This window comes from Gekko japonicus, unplaced genomic scaffold (genome assembly GCF_001447785.1).
Source record: "Gekko japonicus isolate JY-2015 unplaced genomic scaffold, Gekko_japonicus_V1.1 scaffold153, whole genome shotgun sequence".
NCBI classification, from domain to species: domain Eukaryota; kingdom Metazoa; phylum Chordata; class Lepidosauria; order Squamata; family Gekkonidae; genus Gekko; species Gekko japonicus.
In genome coordinates, this window is record NW_015175360.1 from 1,084,893 (window position 1) to 1,102,150 (window position 17,258).

Sequence of the window (17,258 nt, forward strand, 5' to 3'; positions counted from 1 at the left end):
GTCTGATCCAGCACGGTTCTTCTTCTGTTTATGATGGAGTGGAGGGAGGTGCTTCTGATCCTCCACTACACAAAGAAGAATGCTGCTGGATAAACATATGAACTACAGCTTTAGTTTTAAAGAATAATACTATGTACAAAAAAAGACAACAGAACTGGCACATCAAAAATGCGGTGACTGAAGACCAATGGCTGAGATAAGGACAATCTGGGTTCTTTTGTCCAGACTAATATGAGAAGCATAACTGGAAAATTAGATCCTCCTAAACAAGGTTCTAACTTGTATACTTAGAAATCCAACTGACTTCCGGTTTCAGTGTTCGCCATGGTGGTCACTTTTTCCCAGGGCTCCGGGAGATGTGCGCCGGAGCCCGCGGTTGGGAGGGGGCACAACTGTCTGTGCCACCCCTGGAGCCCTTGTGTTGGGCTCCCAGCCATGGGGTGCTAGAAAGCCCTTCCTCCGGTGACCCTGCCGGCAAAGGGGGATTACTCCTGAAGGTCCCGCTGTGAAGCGTCCTGGATGGGAACTAGAATTGCACACCGGAGCAAGCGTTTGGTGGCCAAGCAAATCAAAAATTAAAAGTGGATACATCGTTGAAATGTGAGTCAAAGTTGAAGCGAGAAACACCGAATTAGCCGGAAACCTCCCCTGTGAAAGCCGAGGGGGGGAGGGAACTCTCCCCCGATAAGAAAAAAACAAATGACCTTTGAGCTACAGACGAAAGGGGGGGGGGCTATTGAAGCAAGGTGGACTAAAATAAAGAGCTTGTAAGAACTTACCAGGCTTTGCCAAGAGTTCTAGAGACTGTGATAACTTTTACAAAAAGTAAACAACTTGTAAACATGGCACCTCCAAGGACGGATGAGAAAGACAAACAAGCGAAACTTAAGCCATTGGCCAGAAATGCCAGCCCAGCGAGTTCTGTCCCTAGACAGGACACAACTACAGATCTTCAAAGGATGCTGACTGAAGCGCTGCAACCTCTGCTGGAACAAGTTACGGCATTGCACCATAAACTTGATACACAACAAACCCAATTAAATGAGATGGTAAAAAACCAGAAAAAATGGAGCAAGAGCTTAGAGGTGGATGCCAACACCAAGAAGTTTAAAAAACAACTGCAGGCAATGGAGAAAAAGAGACTAAGTGACAAATCTCATTTGTTACAACTACAAATGGAAAGAGCAAGCTATGTCCTAAGATTTCAAGGTGTCCCGGAAGAGAAGGGAGAGAATTTGAAGCAGATCATGTGTGATGCTTTGGGCCCGATAGCAGATATTAAAATGGATTTATTACAAAGTAAAATTGATACGATCTTTAGGTCGTATTCAGTATTTACAAGAAAGAATAACCTGCCCAGGGAAGTTATGGTAAGATTTTCCAGAAGACAAGTGAGAGACCAAATACTCAAAGCAACAAATGGAGCTACCTTGAAAATCAAGGACAAAGAAATAAAAATGTTGAAGGACATTCCGTTTGAAATACGAAGGAAAAGAAGGAAATTTAGAGACTTGGTCTTATTTTTACAGAAGAACAAAATCCCCTACAGATGGATCGTTCCCAAAGGCATAATCTTCAAATGTATGGATAAGAAATAAAAAATTGACTCTGCTGAAAAGGCACGTGAATTTTTGCATCAACACAGGTATCCCGCAGGAGTAAAAGAAGAGGAGGAAGATGACAGCACCAAAGAAAGTGAAGAAGAGGGAGCAGTGGCATCTTCTGACGTGAACTCGGATTCAACATTGGGGGCAGCAGCCCCAAAAACAAGCTACCAGTTGAGAAAGAAAAAGGATTAAAAAAGAGTAGTTATTGCACTCTGGAATTTCTTAAAATTTTTATTTTTTGTAAGCATTTCTTATTTAACTCTTTAAGAAGTCAGACATAGTGGAGTTTTAATTTTTTTCAGTTTAAATAGATTATTAGATGACCACATTCAACGAACTCTAACTGTAATTTTGAGCTAAAAGCTAATTTTATAAGCATTTTGTATGACCACCATCTCTTGGGTTTTTAGTGGGTTTTCTTTATATTCTCCCATAGTTTGTAGATCCCTTCCCTTTTTTCGTTGTAGTTTATAGAAAAAGCAATAAAAAAATCCCCTACGGGGGGCAAAAAAAAATCCAACTGAAGTTTACATCACTTTACATTACAGAATATTTTTGACTGCACCCCTTTATTCATGTTATGCTTGGGTATGCAAAATGCTACCTAGTGCAGAAGTACACCCCGGCTTACGCCCAACTTTAATTCAAAAACAGAGCACACAATAGGGGAGAACTCAAATATTTTTACACATTTTCTTTGTCAAATTCACAAACAAAATACATTGTAATATGACAGGCAACATCATTCCATCCCCCTGAAGCTATCATTTCTACACAGTCCTCCTCGTCATAAGCATTATTTGGTTCTCCAGTGCTCCATTTACTGAAGGTCTGCATGGGAGATCTGTCAGAATACACAAAGTTACCCTCCTTCTCTAGGTCATTAATGCCGATGAAAACTCGGCTGAGGCCCGCTTGATTGATGTACGAAGCAATAAGGGCATTGGTGTTTTCATCCTTGGGCATGCTCAGTGTCCCTCCTCTTCCTTGGCAGTAGAGCTGCGCATCCATGTACCTCTTCTCTTCTTTCACCAGCAAGTAGATCTTATTATCTGTCTCACGCACACCAGCGACAGCTGCGGGGGAGGGCAGTGCTGAAAAGTGAGCACTCGCATTTCTATAAACCAACTTAATGCATACCACACAGAGACAGACACATCAATCAGCTGTAAAGCAGTCAACCTCTTTTAAGCACGGCTTTTATAAAAGAGGAGAAGGAGATTTGTATGACCAATTCTCACCTTTTTTAATGAACTTTAACTCTGTTGTCAGCATGGCCACTTGGTTATCCATTTTACCAATGGCTGTACGGAGCTGGCCACATTCACAAGGAATGCCTGCAGAAATCAATAAGTACATTTTACATTTGCTGAAAGCCACCCAAGAACAGAGCATGTTGCATGAAACTGTCCCATAAAAATGAGATCTCCTCTCATGCAAACCCTTTGGAGAAGATCCATGCTGTTCCACTTTGGTTATTGAACCCCCCAAGAGCAGGCTGAAATTTTTTTGGTATATTTTGTACATATTTATTACAAGGATAGAATAAGTTCTGGATTGAATCCCACCTAGTATTTCCATGGGCATAAGTGGAAGTATATCCATTTGCTCCTCACACAGCACTCCAAAATGCCCCCCCCCCAAATGCTGCTTCTGGGGGACAGAATGACACCCCACCCCTAAGAACACCTTGGAGATGGTACTGGATTTATGCATGAACAAAGTAAGCTATAGCTTGGGGCCTCAGATTGAGGGGCCTCTAAATGCTAAAAGCAACTACTGCATCATTTTTGATAATGTTATCAAGCTTCATTTGTTAAGATAACCTGCTTTCCCCCCAGTGGCTTTACACTGCCCTCATGCTCAAACGTCTTTGCTCACTTAGCCCTTCACTATAATGTATTCATCCCTGTGGTGGCAGCCCATAAAGTACTCCTTCCTATTCCATTCAGTGGTGAAAATAAAATACAATTGGTATCCTGTTAATGGAAAGCTCCTACATGCTCCTGCAACATGATCTGTAGCTTTGACTCGGAGAAGATTGGCAATTTAACATAAAGCTGAAGTAAGTGTACCTTACAAGGAGTATCACTCAAGGGCTGAGATTTGAAAATGCCTCTTGAAGAACAAACAAATGAAGCCGTCATGTTTTCCAGTTGCCATCTTGACAAGTTCAAACATTAAACTATTCATGTGTTAACTGCCATTTCACTTGAATGTGTGAAACTGCAAGCATCAAGGTAGATTCATACCAACATTTTTAAAGAGTTAGGCTGTGAGTCTTGTTTAAAGGAGGCAATTTTAGAAAGCTGGAAAGTCAAACCAGATTTCAAATGTTTTCAAGGATTATCCAGATTCTGAAACATGATGCCAAAATCACATAACCACTATGCAACAACAACAACCTTTATTGGCATATCAGATGAAAGAAAAACAAACAGAAGGAAAATGAAATCTTAATACGTATATCTCCTTTTAGAAGCCAGATACAAACATTTTGCCACCGTTTCAATAATTACAGCACTTTGGGTGGAAAGACACATTCATACACATCAGGTGCTGATTTAGTGTGCCAGCACAGACACCTCACGCACACACAGAGTTCCTTTCATTCCCCCAGTGGCTTTACACTGTCCTCATGCTCAAACATCTTTGCTCACTCAGCCCCTCACTATAATGTATTTGTCCCTGTGGTGGCAGCCCATAAAGTACTCCTTCCTATTCCATTCAGTGGTGAAAATAAAATACAATTGGTATCATTTTAATGGAAAGCTCCTACATGCTCCTACAACATGCTCTGTAGCTTTGACTCGGAGAAGATTGGCGATTTAACATAAAGCTAAAGTAAGTGTACCTTACAAGGAGTATCAGTCAAGGGCTGAGATTTGAAAATGCTTCTTGAAGAACAAACAAATGAAGCCATCATGTTTTCCAGTTGCCATGTTCAAACATTAAACTATTAATGTGTTAACTGCCATTTCACTTGAATGTGTGAAACTGCAAGCATCAAGGTAGATTCATACCAACATTTTTAAAGAGTTAGGCTGTGAGTCTTGTTTAAAGGAGGCAATTTTAGAAAGCTGGAAAGTCAAACCAGATTTCAAATGTTTTCAAGGATTATCCAGATTCTGAAACATGATGCCAAAATCACATAACCACTATGCAACAACAACAACCTTTATTGGCATATCAGATGAAAGAAAAACAAACAGAAGGAAAATGAAATCTTAATACGTATATCTCCTTTTAGAAGCCAGATACAAACATTTTGCCACCGTTTCAATAATTACAGCACTTTGGGTAGAAACACACATTCATACACATCAGGTGCTGATTTAGTGTGCCAGCACAGACACCTCACGCACACACAGAGTTCCTTTCATAATGCTCCAGGCTTACCTGGATCTCCGTTAGGACCAGGAGGGCCTACATCTCCATTATCTCCTTTTTCACCTAAAAAAAGGAAAATAAAGTGGTTCTTGGTTCTATTTTACTCCAAACTGTGCTAGGATACTGTGCATACTGAACTGCGCAAGTAATTGTTGAAATATGCAAGGTCTATAGTGCAACTTTATCAAGACAATCTGAAGATCACCCTATAGGGGAACAGCTGAAGGAATGGTACTTAGCATAGCTAGACTAGTAGGGTTGCCAAGTCCATCTTCCACCCCCAGCGGGGGACTTTGGGAGCGTTCCTGGAGGGGGCGGGGCATCCCGACGTGATGACGTCACGTTGGGGACGTCTGCCGCCACCCACCCGCGCGCCAGATCTCCAGAAACGGCAGTTCCCTGCACTTAAAGGAGCCAGCGTTTCCCTTTTAAGTGCAGGAGCCGGCGTTTCCCCTTTAAGAGCAGCCGCGTTTCCCTTTTAAGTGCACGAAGCTGGCATTTCCCTGCAAGCCTGATCTCAAGCGGAGATCGGGCTTGGGAGGAAACGTGGGTTCCACACACTTAAAGGGAGAGAGAGGGGTGGCTATGAGTGTTGGGGGTGGGGCTTCCCCCGCCGGCCATCTGGCCGCCGGCGGGTAGAACCCCCCCAAAAAAACGGGGAACCCCTGGCAAACCGGGGGGGGGGGGTTGGCAACCCTGTAGACTAGGGACTTCCCACTTTTTCAAATTGTGTCCTTGCTGTCTCCTGATTGGCTCTTCTGGAACTTCCTGCTCTTGTAGAGCTTCCTGTTCTTGTGTTTCTCCTTCAGCAGTTAGGTTAAACAGTTAAGGTTCTCTCTCTTCTATGTTCTATAACAGTTTGTTCTTCTTTAATAACTTACTAATTTTTCTCTAAACAGTCACTGCTCCACTTCCTTTGCATATTTAAATTCTGCCAACAGGAATGATCAATGCAATCAAGCTAATGTATTTCGATATAAATCTGTTTTAGGACCAGAGTGCATTAGAATAATTGGTTAGAAACACTACCTTCATACCAGTTCTACTCAGATACAGTGCAACTTTTCAGATGCACAAAACAAACAGGGCTTCAGTTATTGGGCAATTAGATTAGTTAGTCAAGGCCTGCTTGCAGTCTGGACCCAGACCAAAATGCCGTGGATAGCCTCAACAATTTCTCAAGTAGCATTCATTGTTGGGGGGATATATGTGTGTGCAAGAATCTGTATATAGCTTCATGTTACGATTAACCACCCATTGACAAGGGAATTCTGTGATTTCACCAAGCTCAATGCACCAGAAAACTTGTACTATTTAACAGATCCAAAAATCAGGGAATTGTATATGTAATTTCCTGATCCAAAATATGTGTCCAGGTGCACATCAAGAGTTGTTGGCAAAGCCCAGAATTATACCATAATACCTTAACCAAAACACAGCATCTCTAGGTACTGATGTAATATATGATAGCTAACTTAACTGGGGCTAAATGAGAGAATGTCTTAACAAAATAAGAACAAGCCCTGGTGGATCAGACCATCTAGTCCGGCATCCTGTTTCACACAGTGGCCAACCATCTTTTTTTCATCTTCCCAATGTAAAAGAAGTGCATGTTCATCTGCCCTGTGTAAAAGAAGTACATGTTCATTTATTTATAATCTCAGTGATTGTGGAATGGAATACAAGTTTATTGGTCGCCTGACAGAAATTGAGCCTTAAAACCATCTGCAGTTTTTTACAACGCACAGATTAAGTCTAGATTTCAAACTTTACATATACGGGGAAAATGTGTGAAATACCTTTTGAACCAATCGGGCCAATTTTTCCATGCCGACCCATGCTTCCCTTCTCTCCTTTCTCCCCCATTTCTCCTATGAACACAAAGAAATCAAATGAAAAGTACAAACTTTTTTTATCCATTCCCCCTAATTTATATCCCCAGGAATACTTCCTTGTCAAATGTCTGTCTATGAAATCTAAAAATGATCTTTTCTCTGTTTCCCAATATGCAAGACATCAGATTCCAAGATATTAGTTCCATCCTAAACAGTGTAGCAAAGGAAGAATGTTTTACTGCACTGGCTCTGAATCAGGACTGCAGTGAAATTTTATCAAGATTTGGGGAGAATTTAAAAATCATTAAAGTTTTAAACGGGGACAACAATTTTTATGCACAAATGCTTACAAGCAAAAATATTGGCAAAACGTAGAAACAGGAACAGCTGCCAGAATAGACAGGCAGTGTCATCAGCTATTTTAATCATCTGTCAAATTTGATGCCAAATTTGGGAGATCATTCAGGGATCTAGTAGTGAGTTTTGATGAGGAAACGTGAGCCTGAATATTTAATTTTGAATATTTTATTTCATAATTTATATTCCAGGGAGCATACTCCAAGCTAAAATTTTAATACAGAATTTATTCCAGTACTTGTTTGTTTGGTCATCAGGGAAAGCTTCATTTGTCCTGAGGAACAAATTAGAAATCAATTGTATACAATATTCATATAGGACTTATATTTATATTTATTTATTTATTTTTCACATTTATATCCCGCTCTCCCCAGTGGGCTCAGGGCGGCTAACAAGGGCAGGGTAATTAGCCATGCCATAATTAGAAACATATAAAACATAATAAAAACATCCAACACTTAAAACAATGGTGCTCAGTCAATTAGTAATCTCATACGTCCAGGATAGAATCAACAAAGTTCCAGGTGGTACTCCCATGATATTTATGCCCAATGGCAACGGCTTATTGGATCTTCTTTACGTTGTCCAGGTTCTTCCTCGGGGCCTTGTCGGTACATCCTTTAAGGAACCATGACGATGGTGGAATACTGGGGCGGCGGCTCCTCCTCAAAGGCCTGGCGGAAGAGCTCCATCTTGCAGGCCCTGCGGAACTGCATAAGGTCCTGCAGGGCCCGGGTCTCCCCCGGGAGCTCATTCCACCAGGTAGGAGCTGCCACCGAAAAAGCCCTGGCCCTGGTCGCAGTCAGTTTGGTGTCCTTGGGGCCCGGGATGACCAACAGATTTTGGGCCCCCGACCGTAGTGCTCTTGGGAGAACATGTGGGGAAAGGCGGTCCCTCAGGTAGGTTGGACCCTAGCCATATAGGGCTTTATAGGTAAGAACCAGCACTTTGAAGTGGATCCGGCTATTGGCAGCCAGTGCAGCACTTTCAGCACAGGCTGAATGTGGTCCCTCCTAGAGAGACCCATCAACAGCCTGGCTGCAGCATTCTGCACCAGCTGCAGCTTCTGGATTTGCGACAAAGGCAGCCCCATGTAGAGAGCGTTGCTAGTCTAGACTCAAGGTGACCGTCACATGGATCACTGTGGCCAGGTCATCGCGGTCAAGGTAGGGGACCAACTGCCCTGCCAACCGAAGATGGTAAAAGGCTGACTTGACAGTGGCTGCCACCTGGGCCTCCATTGTTAATGAGGAGTCCAGGAGCACCCCCAAACTCCTAACCCTAGACGCTGGCACCAAAGGTACCCCGTCGAAGGTTGGGAGAGGGAGCCCTAGCCCTACACCGGCCTGACTCAGGCCCAGGACCTCCGTCTTCGCCGGGTTTAGTTTCAATCGGCTCAGCCGGAGCCAACCAGCCACAGCCTCTAAAGCCCGATGAAGGTCATTGGGACTCGAGTCCGACCGGCCACCCAGCATCAGATAGAGCTGGGTGTCATCTGCATATTGATGACACCTAATCCCATAACTCCAAGAAATCTGGGCAAGGGGGCGCATATAGATGTTAAACAGCATCGGGGACAACACCGCTCCCTGAGGCACCCCACAATCAAGTGGATACCTATGGGATCGCTGGTCCCCGACTGCCACCCTTTGTCCCCGACCTTGTAGGAAAGAGGCAAACCACTGAAGGGCAAGCCCCTGAATCCCCATGTCGGCAAGGCGGTGGGTCAGCAGCTGATGGTCGACCATATTGAACGCGGCCGACAGATCTAACAACAGCAGTGCCACCATACCCCCTCGATCCAGATGCCTTCGGAGATCGTCAGTCAGGGCAACCAAGGCCGTCTCAGTCCCGTGACCAGGGCAAACGCCGGACTGGAAGGGATCTAAGACTGAAGCATCCTCCAGAAAGCTCTGTAACTGTAACGCCACCGCCCTCTCAATAAGTTTGCCCAAATAGGGCAAATTGGACACCGGCTGATAGTTAGCCAATTCGGCCGGGTCCAAAGATGGTTTTTTTAAGAGAGAGCGGACCATTGCCTCCTTGAGTGCACTCAAGAACTGTCCCGCAGAGAGGGACTTGTTGATAATCTCCCGCAGTGCGCCTAGTAGCCCCTCGTGGCCCGCTTTAATGAGCCAGGAGGGGCATGGATCAAGGTTGCATGTGGTTGGGCGTACAGATATGAGCAATCTGTCAATTGCTTATGCCAATGATGCACTGACTTCCTGCAACTCCTGGCTTGCAAATCTGTAGCAAGCATAGGACTCATTCCCCTCCTTCCTGTCCTCTCTGGTACAAGTATTGTCCACTCTCATTTTGGTTGTTCACACACCATATGTTTGGTCAAGCATGGGTGTAATGTGAAGCAAGGGTGTTTTTTTTTCCTTCCCATGCTTCCACACAGTATCATGGTCCATTTGTGCATGTTTCAACCTTCTCCTGGACCCCTGTCTTTCCAAAACCTGTTTTCCTGCAATGGTTTCTGAAAGATCACAGCAAAGCTGGGGTAAATGCCATCTGGACATGAAAGTATGCCTCTTTCCTGATCCCACCCACAACAGTGTCATATTCCCCACCTTGGTCCCCTGCAGCTGCCACTAACCCTGCCCCCCCACCAGAGAGTTTTCTCAGGTTTAAATCTGTAACTGTATATACTATAGTGGTATGTCAATAACCCTTTCTAAAAACCTTTAAAAGGCCTCTGGTGGCACAGAAAAGGGGAGATGGCTGCTGCGGGCGACTGAGGCTTGGGGGGGGGGGGACTCATCCTCTGAATGCTCTGTTGCCACTGCAACTGCCTTGGTATTTGCAGCAGCAATGAGAGCCTCTTGCCATGTGGCAACCTTTGTCTGCCTTAACCAAGGTAGTGATCTGTTTGCACGGATAGAAGCTGGCATTAACTTTCTTAACCAGGGTTTGCACCTGCACTATAAGACCTGGGCTGCTTCCACGGGGGGGGGGGGGGGTGATGCATGTGTGTTGCTGCAGCAGTTCCCTCTATGCTGAGTTACTGTCAGCTAGCTCACAGGTTTTTAGCCTCCGGCTCACACATTTTTGGTTTTGCTCAGGAAGAGATGGCTCCAGAGCAAAGTGATTTATGCAGCTCACTCACAACTTTAATGCCAGTAGCTCACAAAGTAAAATTTTCACTCACAAGACTCCTCAGCTTAGAGGGAGCATTGCATGGCAGTCATGTTGTTGGTGTGATAGTCTGTCAGTTCACACTTACAGAGAGTCCAGATGCAGCAGGGTAATCCATTTTCACACCACTATTGGCTTTGTTTCTCCATTTGCACTAGATGTGCACTGGACCACCTCTGTGTCGGGTCACTATCATGATTCTCCATGCACCTTTTCTTCTTTCTTATTTTGGGATGCATGTGTGTTGCTGCAGCAGTTCCCTCTATGCTGAGTTACTGTCAGCTAGCTCACAGGTTTTTAGCCTCCGGCTCACACATTTTTGTTTTTGCTCAGGAAGGGATGGCTGCTCTGGAATAGCTCAAAGCTGCTTTTTAAAAAACTTCCATCTTTGAACAGCACAGCTACAGAATAATGCAATGCCCCACTCTCCCTGCTTGCCTCCCTTTAATGAATTAATCCCTCCCCACATTTGGGCAATGTTTCCCTCCTCCCCTTCCTGATTAATGAATAAATTAGTTCCTCACTAGGTTGTGCAAGGCCATGGGGCCAGTAAATCCCCCCCTTTCCCAATGAATTATTTCCCCCTAGGTTACGGCTATATTCAGCTCTCAGCCAGCAAATTCACCTCACCCTCAGTGTTGAATAACCTCTTTGCATTGTAGGCCAAACGGGATGTGACGGTGTCCTCATGTCTGACACAGGGACACCTGCTGCCATTTTAAAGCTGAGAGTTGCCTCAACAGTCCCCAAAAGGATCATTCCATCCCAGGGTACAAACATCAAAGACTAACATTACCACACAACTCCCACTGAAATTTACAGTCACAAAGCAGGTCTGCAATTACAGCCATTGTGCTGTACGACTCTAGCTTTTCCCCTTACCTTTGAGGCCCACATTAATGAGAAACGTGCAACAGCCTCCAACATGCCCTACAGAAGATGCCACAAAATGAATATTGGAAACTCACAGCAGGAACCAGAAAGGTCTTTTCTATTTTAATGACAGTGCTATACAGCACTTTGCAGCAGAGTTGCGGTTAAATGAGCCACTTCAAAAATGGGTAGCCTCAGCAAGTTTTAATGAAAAAGAAATAGGCACATTACAGACCAGATCAGATATAAATATTGTCAACAATTTGACTGCCTTCTTCATGGTTTGCCCAGGCTTTTTATGAAGCACACACCAGCGTTTGTCAAAGGAGGTCAGATCCATTCTGTGAATGGCTTTACGAAATGCTATCATTCCAAAGTATACCATGTAAACTGAAAAATGAAAAACACAGATTATCTTTTATGTCTAAGATCCTAAGAACAACCCTCTACAGCACATATACCTGGACTCTAGGGCCGCTAAAGATTTTCCCTATATGGGCAGTGGGATGCCCCTACAGTATTTAGGAGTATCTAGAGAACGAACACCGTCCCCAGTCTTGGCAAGACTCATCTGGCTCCTATATTTGTCCCCTTCGAGCTAAATTAAAAATAAACCTACTTTAAACCATCTCCAAAGGCAAACTGTGGGGTGGCTGCAGGCACAGCATCCATCTGGATACTTCTCTTGCAGCCTCTTCTCCCCTTTGAAGGGCTGTTTTCTTCTCAGGGAAAGGACAAGGAAGGAGGAGGGCAGCTCTGGGCCACTGCATCTGTGCTTTTGAGCAGGCATGACAGAGAAAAGCGGGAGATGTGGTGGCAATGGCTGCAGTAAGCAAAGCGGAACAGGTGTACACATACAGTGCTCCCGCCACGCTTGCTGCTCTCATGGCAGGGGCGCATTTTCACAGCCCCGTGTAGACTCATACGCTCTGTCCAATTTACAAAGGAGGCCTGATGACAGCCTCCAGATAACTGGAATACCTCGAGTTGGCTGTAGCAACCCCAAATTCTGATATGCGTTAACATCAGCTGAGAAGCCTCATTCCACTCCCACCCCTTCTTCTTCCTCTCTGGTGCTGTATGAAAAATCACCCTGGTGCCTGAAGGCAAGCAAATGAGTCATTCACGGGACCTGGCAAAACCAAAAGTCGCTACAGGCATCTGGAGACTTCTGGCCACACAGAGGCTCTGTTCCAGACTCCTGAGGTTCTTAGGGCTAGGGTTTAGCCTGGAGAAATAATGTTAAGAACAGCCATGACAGCCCCTCACACTTCCCTCCCTCAGAGGTAGATTTTCCCTCCAATTTTTTGTTCCCTTCTGTGACTGAGCCACCCTAAGTAACGTGGTTTCTTCTTTGTCTTTAAACAACTGTCTGTCCCACCCTGTCACAAAGATATTTATTTATTTATTTATTATTAAATTTATACCCCGCCCTCCCCCGTAGGGCTCAGGGCCGCTTACATGGCAAGAGAACTTGTTAATAAAAACATCAAATAATTTAGTACATTTAAAACATAATATACAATTTAAAACCCATTCAGACATTAAGGTGCTCAAACTACATTATCCATTCCGGAATCTCAGAGAGGACAACCACATCCACAAACCAAACATCCCCCGGTAGGCATTCCATGATAGATGTTATATTTTTGAGATGTTTCTTCCTGCCCACCTAGGGCCCTACCTCCCCGAGAGATGGTGATATAACAGGGGGGGGGGCGGCAGCAGCCCCTAGTCGAAAGCCTGGTGGAAGAGCTCCGTCTTGCAGGCCCTGCGGAACTGCATCAGGTCCCGCAGGGCCCGGATCTCCTCCGGGAGCTCATTCCACCAGGTGGGGGCCGCCACCGAGAAAGCCCTAGCCCTGGTGATGGCCAATTTAGCATCCTTGGGGCCCGGCACAGTTAGAAGGTTTTGGGCCCCAGACCGTAGAGCTCTTGGGGGAACATACGGGGAAAGGTGGTCCCTCAGGTAGGCTGGACCCAGACCATATAGGGCTTTATAGGTAAGAACCAGCACTTTGAAGCGAATCCGGTACGCTATTGGCAACCAGTGCAGCGCTTTCAGCACAGGCTGAATATGGTCCCTTCTAGAGAGACCCATTAACAGCCTGGCCGCAGCATTCTGCACCAGTTGCAGCCTCCGGATTTGCGACAAATTTGCCTTTTAGCCCAGCCCTGGAATTTGCCTTTTAGCCCAGCCCTGGAACCTGAGGGAAGAATGAGGAGCCTTCTTTGGGTTGAACCCCTTCAAATGACACTTGAGATGATGTAGAAGTCAAACAGAGCAGAAGATTTTATTTAAAAGACAGGGGAAGGTCAGGTGTAATCAGGAGTTGTTAACTTCAAGGCAAAAATCAGTAGCTGTACAGATCATAATTATTTATACAGGCAAATGAGAGTTATTAAAGATTATTTTCTTAGTTACTGAGATCTTAATATTGAAAGGCCTTTCCCCTGTGTTTTCCAAACATGACTATGCTTCTTAATAGTTTCCTATTTCTCCTCTTATTTCCTTGAGGCTGATACCTTCTTTCCAACACCTAACTCCCTTCCTTTTAATCCCTAATTTCTATCTAGCTCTTGAGGTGTCTCAACCAGTTTCCTTCCACAGCAGACCAGGGATCTCCTCCTCCCAGAGATAACTCTCCCTGTTTAATTGGGCAGGGAATTCTTCTTGTTTCCCTAGAAGATATATCCCCTTTCTTTGGGCCTGAATGGGAGTCTCAACCCGCTACCCAACAACCTTGCCAAATCTCATTCCCAGTTCTTGTGTCTGTGTAAAACTGCTTTCAGCATAGGCTGAGACTCAGGCTCTTTTAGTTCTTCCACTGAATTCTTCCTCAGAGAAGATTTGCAACAGTTAAGGTACAGAATTGTCTCTCTTCTCTCAAATTAGGAATCTGTTTGAATGCCCATTCCTCCTCAGCACCCAGCTAATAAAAATTTCTGCCGGTAGCTGGAGCTGGCCAATCAGAGTGCTTGGAGTAGCCCCTCACTCAAATCTCTCCATTCTTGAGGAGATTTAACTCTTCACCGCCCGGTACTCTGATAGTGCAGCATTTTGAAGCCTGTTTTAAGGCCTGTATATCACAATAGCTCTAGACAACTATTTAAAAAACTCACTGGAAACATTGTTAGCAATCTTTATACGACATGCACCACAGTATGTTTGTCTCCTATTCGGCAGAAATGGCTGAGGCAGACAGTTTTAAAAGTAACTCATTTAGCCACAGTTCTGCTGTAAAAGTGCTCTATAACATTGTCATTAAAACTGAAAGACCTTTGTTCTTGCTATGAGGTTCTAAAATTTGTTTTGCAGCATCTTCTGGGAGGCGCATCCAAGATTTCCTCACTGATACACATACATCTTCCTGAACAAACACCACGAGCAACAGATTCATGAGCTGACACTTAGAAACCAGGCATGCCTGCAGCTCACAAATTTGTAGCTAAAGCTGGTCACTTTATCACCGACCTAACATGAGATCTGTGTACGTGTTGCCAGCCAGAGGTGCATGCATAAGAACAGGAGTTCTTCTGACAGGGGTAACCCTACTGTCATTACACCCCCATGGCGTCTGACTGTGAAAAAGGTTCATCCTGCAATAGCCAAACTGATCCTTGCAAGATTTACTGATCCTTGCAAGTCTTTTCTGAGAACTATTCCACCCCCCAAAAAAGAAAAAAGCATCCTGCATGAGATCTGTATACTTTGAAAGCCTGCATACCAAACGGCAAACATGTTTGATTCCTTCATGGTCAATAATAAAGGAATTCTTTGACTGATTTTATGAATTCCGCTTCCTTGGGGCTTGCCTGACTCCTTCATAAACACCGTCATAAAGCAACTGGAGCATGACCTTGTTACAGATGAATACTTCCCCAGAGTACTCTGCTGCCAGAGTCTGCCATGCAGTGGTAATTCAGAGAGAGAGAGAGAGAGAGAGAGAGAGAGAAATCGCCCATCCTTCTGCCCTGCAACAACCTTCACTAGGAACAAGAGGCTGCTGCTGATACCTAGGCAAAAGGAGGTGAAGATGCTACACTGCCAAAAGGGAAGGAATCCTACAGAGCATCCTAATGATAGGGGCAATTCAGTTTGCTGGTCCACTATAGAATACAGAACTCTATAATTATTCATATTCCTCTCGGGAACAATGCCTGTGCACCATGATAGCTAAGTAAACTTCCCAGAAGCTAGTAGCATGCTGTTTTCTTGCTCCCTGCTCAGCAGAAGTAAATATAACCCTTTTGTACCTGAAGGGAGTCTGCAGGGGAGCAGCAGTGAGGGAGCGTGCGCATGTGTTTGTAGGACTCCCTCCTCTCCAATCGTGACTGTTTGTCCCAGCACAAGAATGTTACCGTCCACTGTGAGCAACGTTTAAAAAACAATGTGGTTTGTTACCAGCGGCTTTCCCTGCTGGTTGTTAGAACGAGAGTTGTGGCTGCTACCGCTGATCTGGAGTCTGTATGTGTATACCCAGGGCTATTTTTGGGCAGGAACGCACAGGAACTGAGTTCTGGCTGGCTCCCAAGTCGGCCACGCCCAGCAGGAACTCATTAGCATATTGGGCCACACCCAACAGCAGAAACTCATTAGGATTGGCTACATTAAGGGTGTGTGGCCTAACATGCAAAGGAGTTCCTGCTACAAAAAAAGGCCCTGGGTTTTGACAACAAACAAGGTAAACAGAATAACAAGCAAAAGGTGGGTGTGGCTGGATAACCACACTTCTGGTAACATGTGGGTGTGGCCTAATGTGCTAAGGAGCTGTGCTGTCAGGGGTGTGGCCCAATATGCTAATGAGGTCCTGCTGTTGGGTGTGGCCTGTTATGCTAATGAGTTCCTGCTGGGCTTTTTCTACAAAAAGAGCCCTGTTTAACCCTTTCCCTCAGCCAATCACAAACATCTAGACACACCTCTAATGTACACGTTTCCGTGATAAGGAAATGTCACAAGAGGAGCCTCACTTGGGTTCAAGAGGTTTAGCTGGCAGCAGGACATAAAGGATTTTAGTCTCCGTTTAATTTGGCAAAAGATTCTACTTCGTAAGAAATACATTTTAGGAAGAGATTAGAAGAAGGAGAGGAAGGTGGTTTACCAGATGAGAGTTTAATTACTGAAACGGCAATTGGAAACAAAGGGGTTAGAATGACAGAATCACGTTAGAGGTCTGAAACCCTGGACCACCTCCTTGCAGTCTAATAGACTGTTTCCACACAGCTGTGTCTGAAGTTAAACAGGCCCATATCTAGTGCAAAGATACAACATTTATATATAAACACAATTAATTTGCTCCCTGTGACTTAATGTCCTTTCTTGTAAACACTGCACGGCACAGAACCTTTATCAATAGTGACCAGCACAAAGCAGCTTGGGTGCCCCCTACTCACACATGATGTGCACACTTATCAGAGCAGCCAGGAAGCCCATGTCATTGTCATGTCACCCCAGGCTCATGACAAGAACTCTTCGGCTTTGAGTTTTTCTCATACGCTGGGCCTCCCTCTGTGCCACTCCTGAACAACTTCCACCACATACGTTAAAAGACTTTCTCTATGTATCTCTCTGATTCTAGGAGATTATAGGGCTGATTCATATTACAGAATTTCTGCATGGACAGAGCAACTGTTGTGTGGGTGGTCAACTGCACACTGGCTGCAGCCTTCTAACATGCCCATTCCACACCAAGCAAAACACATCTGCTATGCATGATCAGGGCTGGCCCAAGGGATTTTGGTGCTCTAGGCAGACCATGACTTTGGAGCCCTCCTCTGCTGTGACTTGGGAATATTACAGAATTTCTGCATGGACAGAGCAACTGTTGTGTGGGTGGTCAACTGCACACTGGCTGCAGCCTTCTAACATGCCCATTCCACACCAAGCAAAACACATCTGCTATGCATGATCAGGGCTGGCCCAAGGGATTTTGGTGCTCTAGGCAGACCATGACTTTGGAGCCCTCCTCTGCTGTGACTTGGGTGCACACTGAGAGTCTTCTGAGAGTCTCCACTCCTGTGCCGTGGGCATGCGCAAACCTACGCAGGCAAGAGCC

At 44.9% G+C, this 17,258-nt stretch overlaps 1 protein-coding gene across 2 annotated transcripts in view; it reads right to left on the bottom strand.

Moving 5' to 3' along the window:
- Window positions 1–2,124: 2,124 nt before the first annotated feature.
- COLEC11 (collectin subfamily member 11) overlaps window positions 2,125–17,258 on the bottom strand; it is a 39,255-nt gene continuing 24,121 nt past the window's right edge. Inside the window, exons 4-7 of one of the 2 annotated variants that reach the window (XM_015425369.1) lie at window positions 6,797–6,868; window positions 5,007–5,060; window positions 2,849–2,944; window positions 2,125–2,683 (exon numbers count right to left, since the gene is read on the bottom strand). In XM_015425369.1, the coding sequence (XP_015280855.1) occupies window positions 2,292–2,683; window positions 2,849–2,944; window positions 5,007–5,060; window positions 6,797–6,868 (614 nt within the window). In that variant the 3' untranslated portion in view covers window positions 2,125–2,291. Of the gene's footprint in view, window positions 2,702–2,848; window positions 2,945–5,006; window positions 5,061–6,796; window positions 6,869–17,258 lie in introns of both variants that reach the window. The other variant, XM_015425368.1, reaches the window with a different exon arrangement.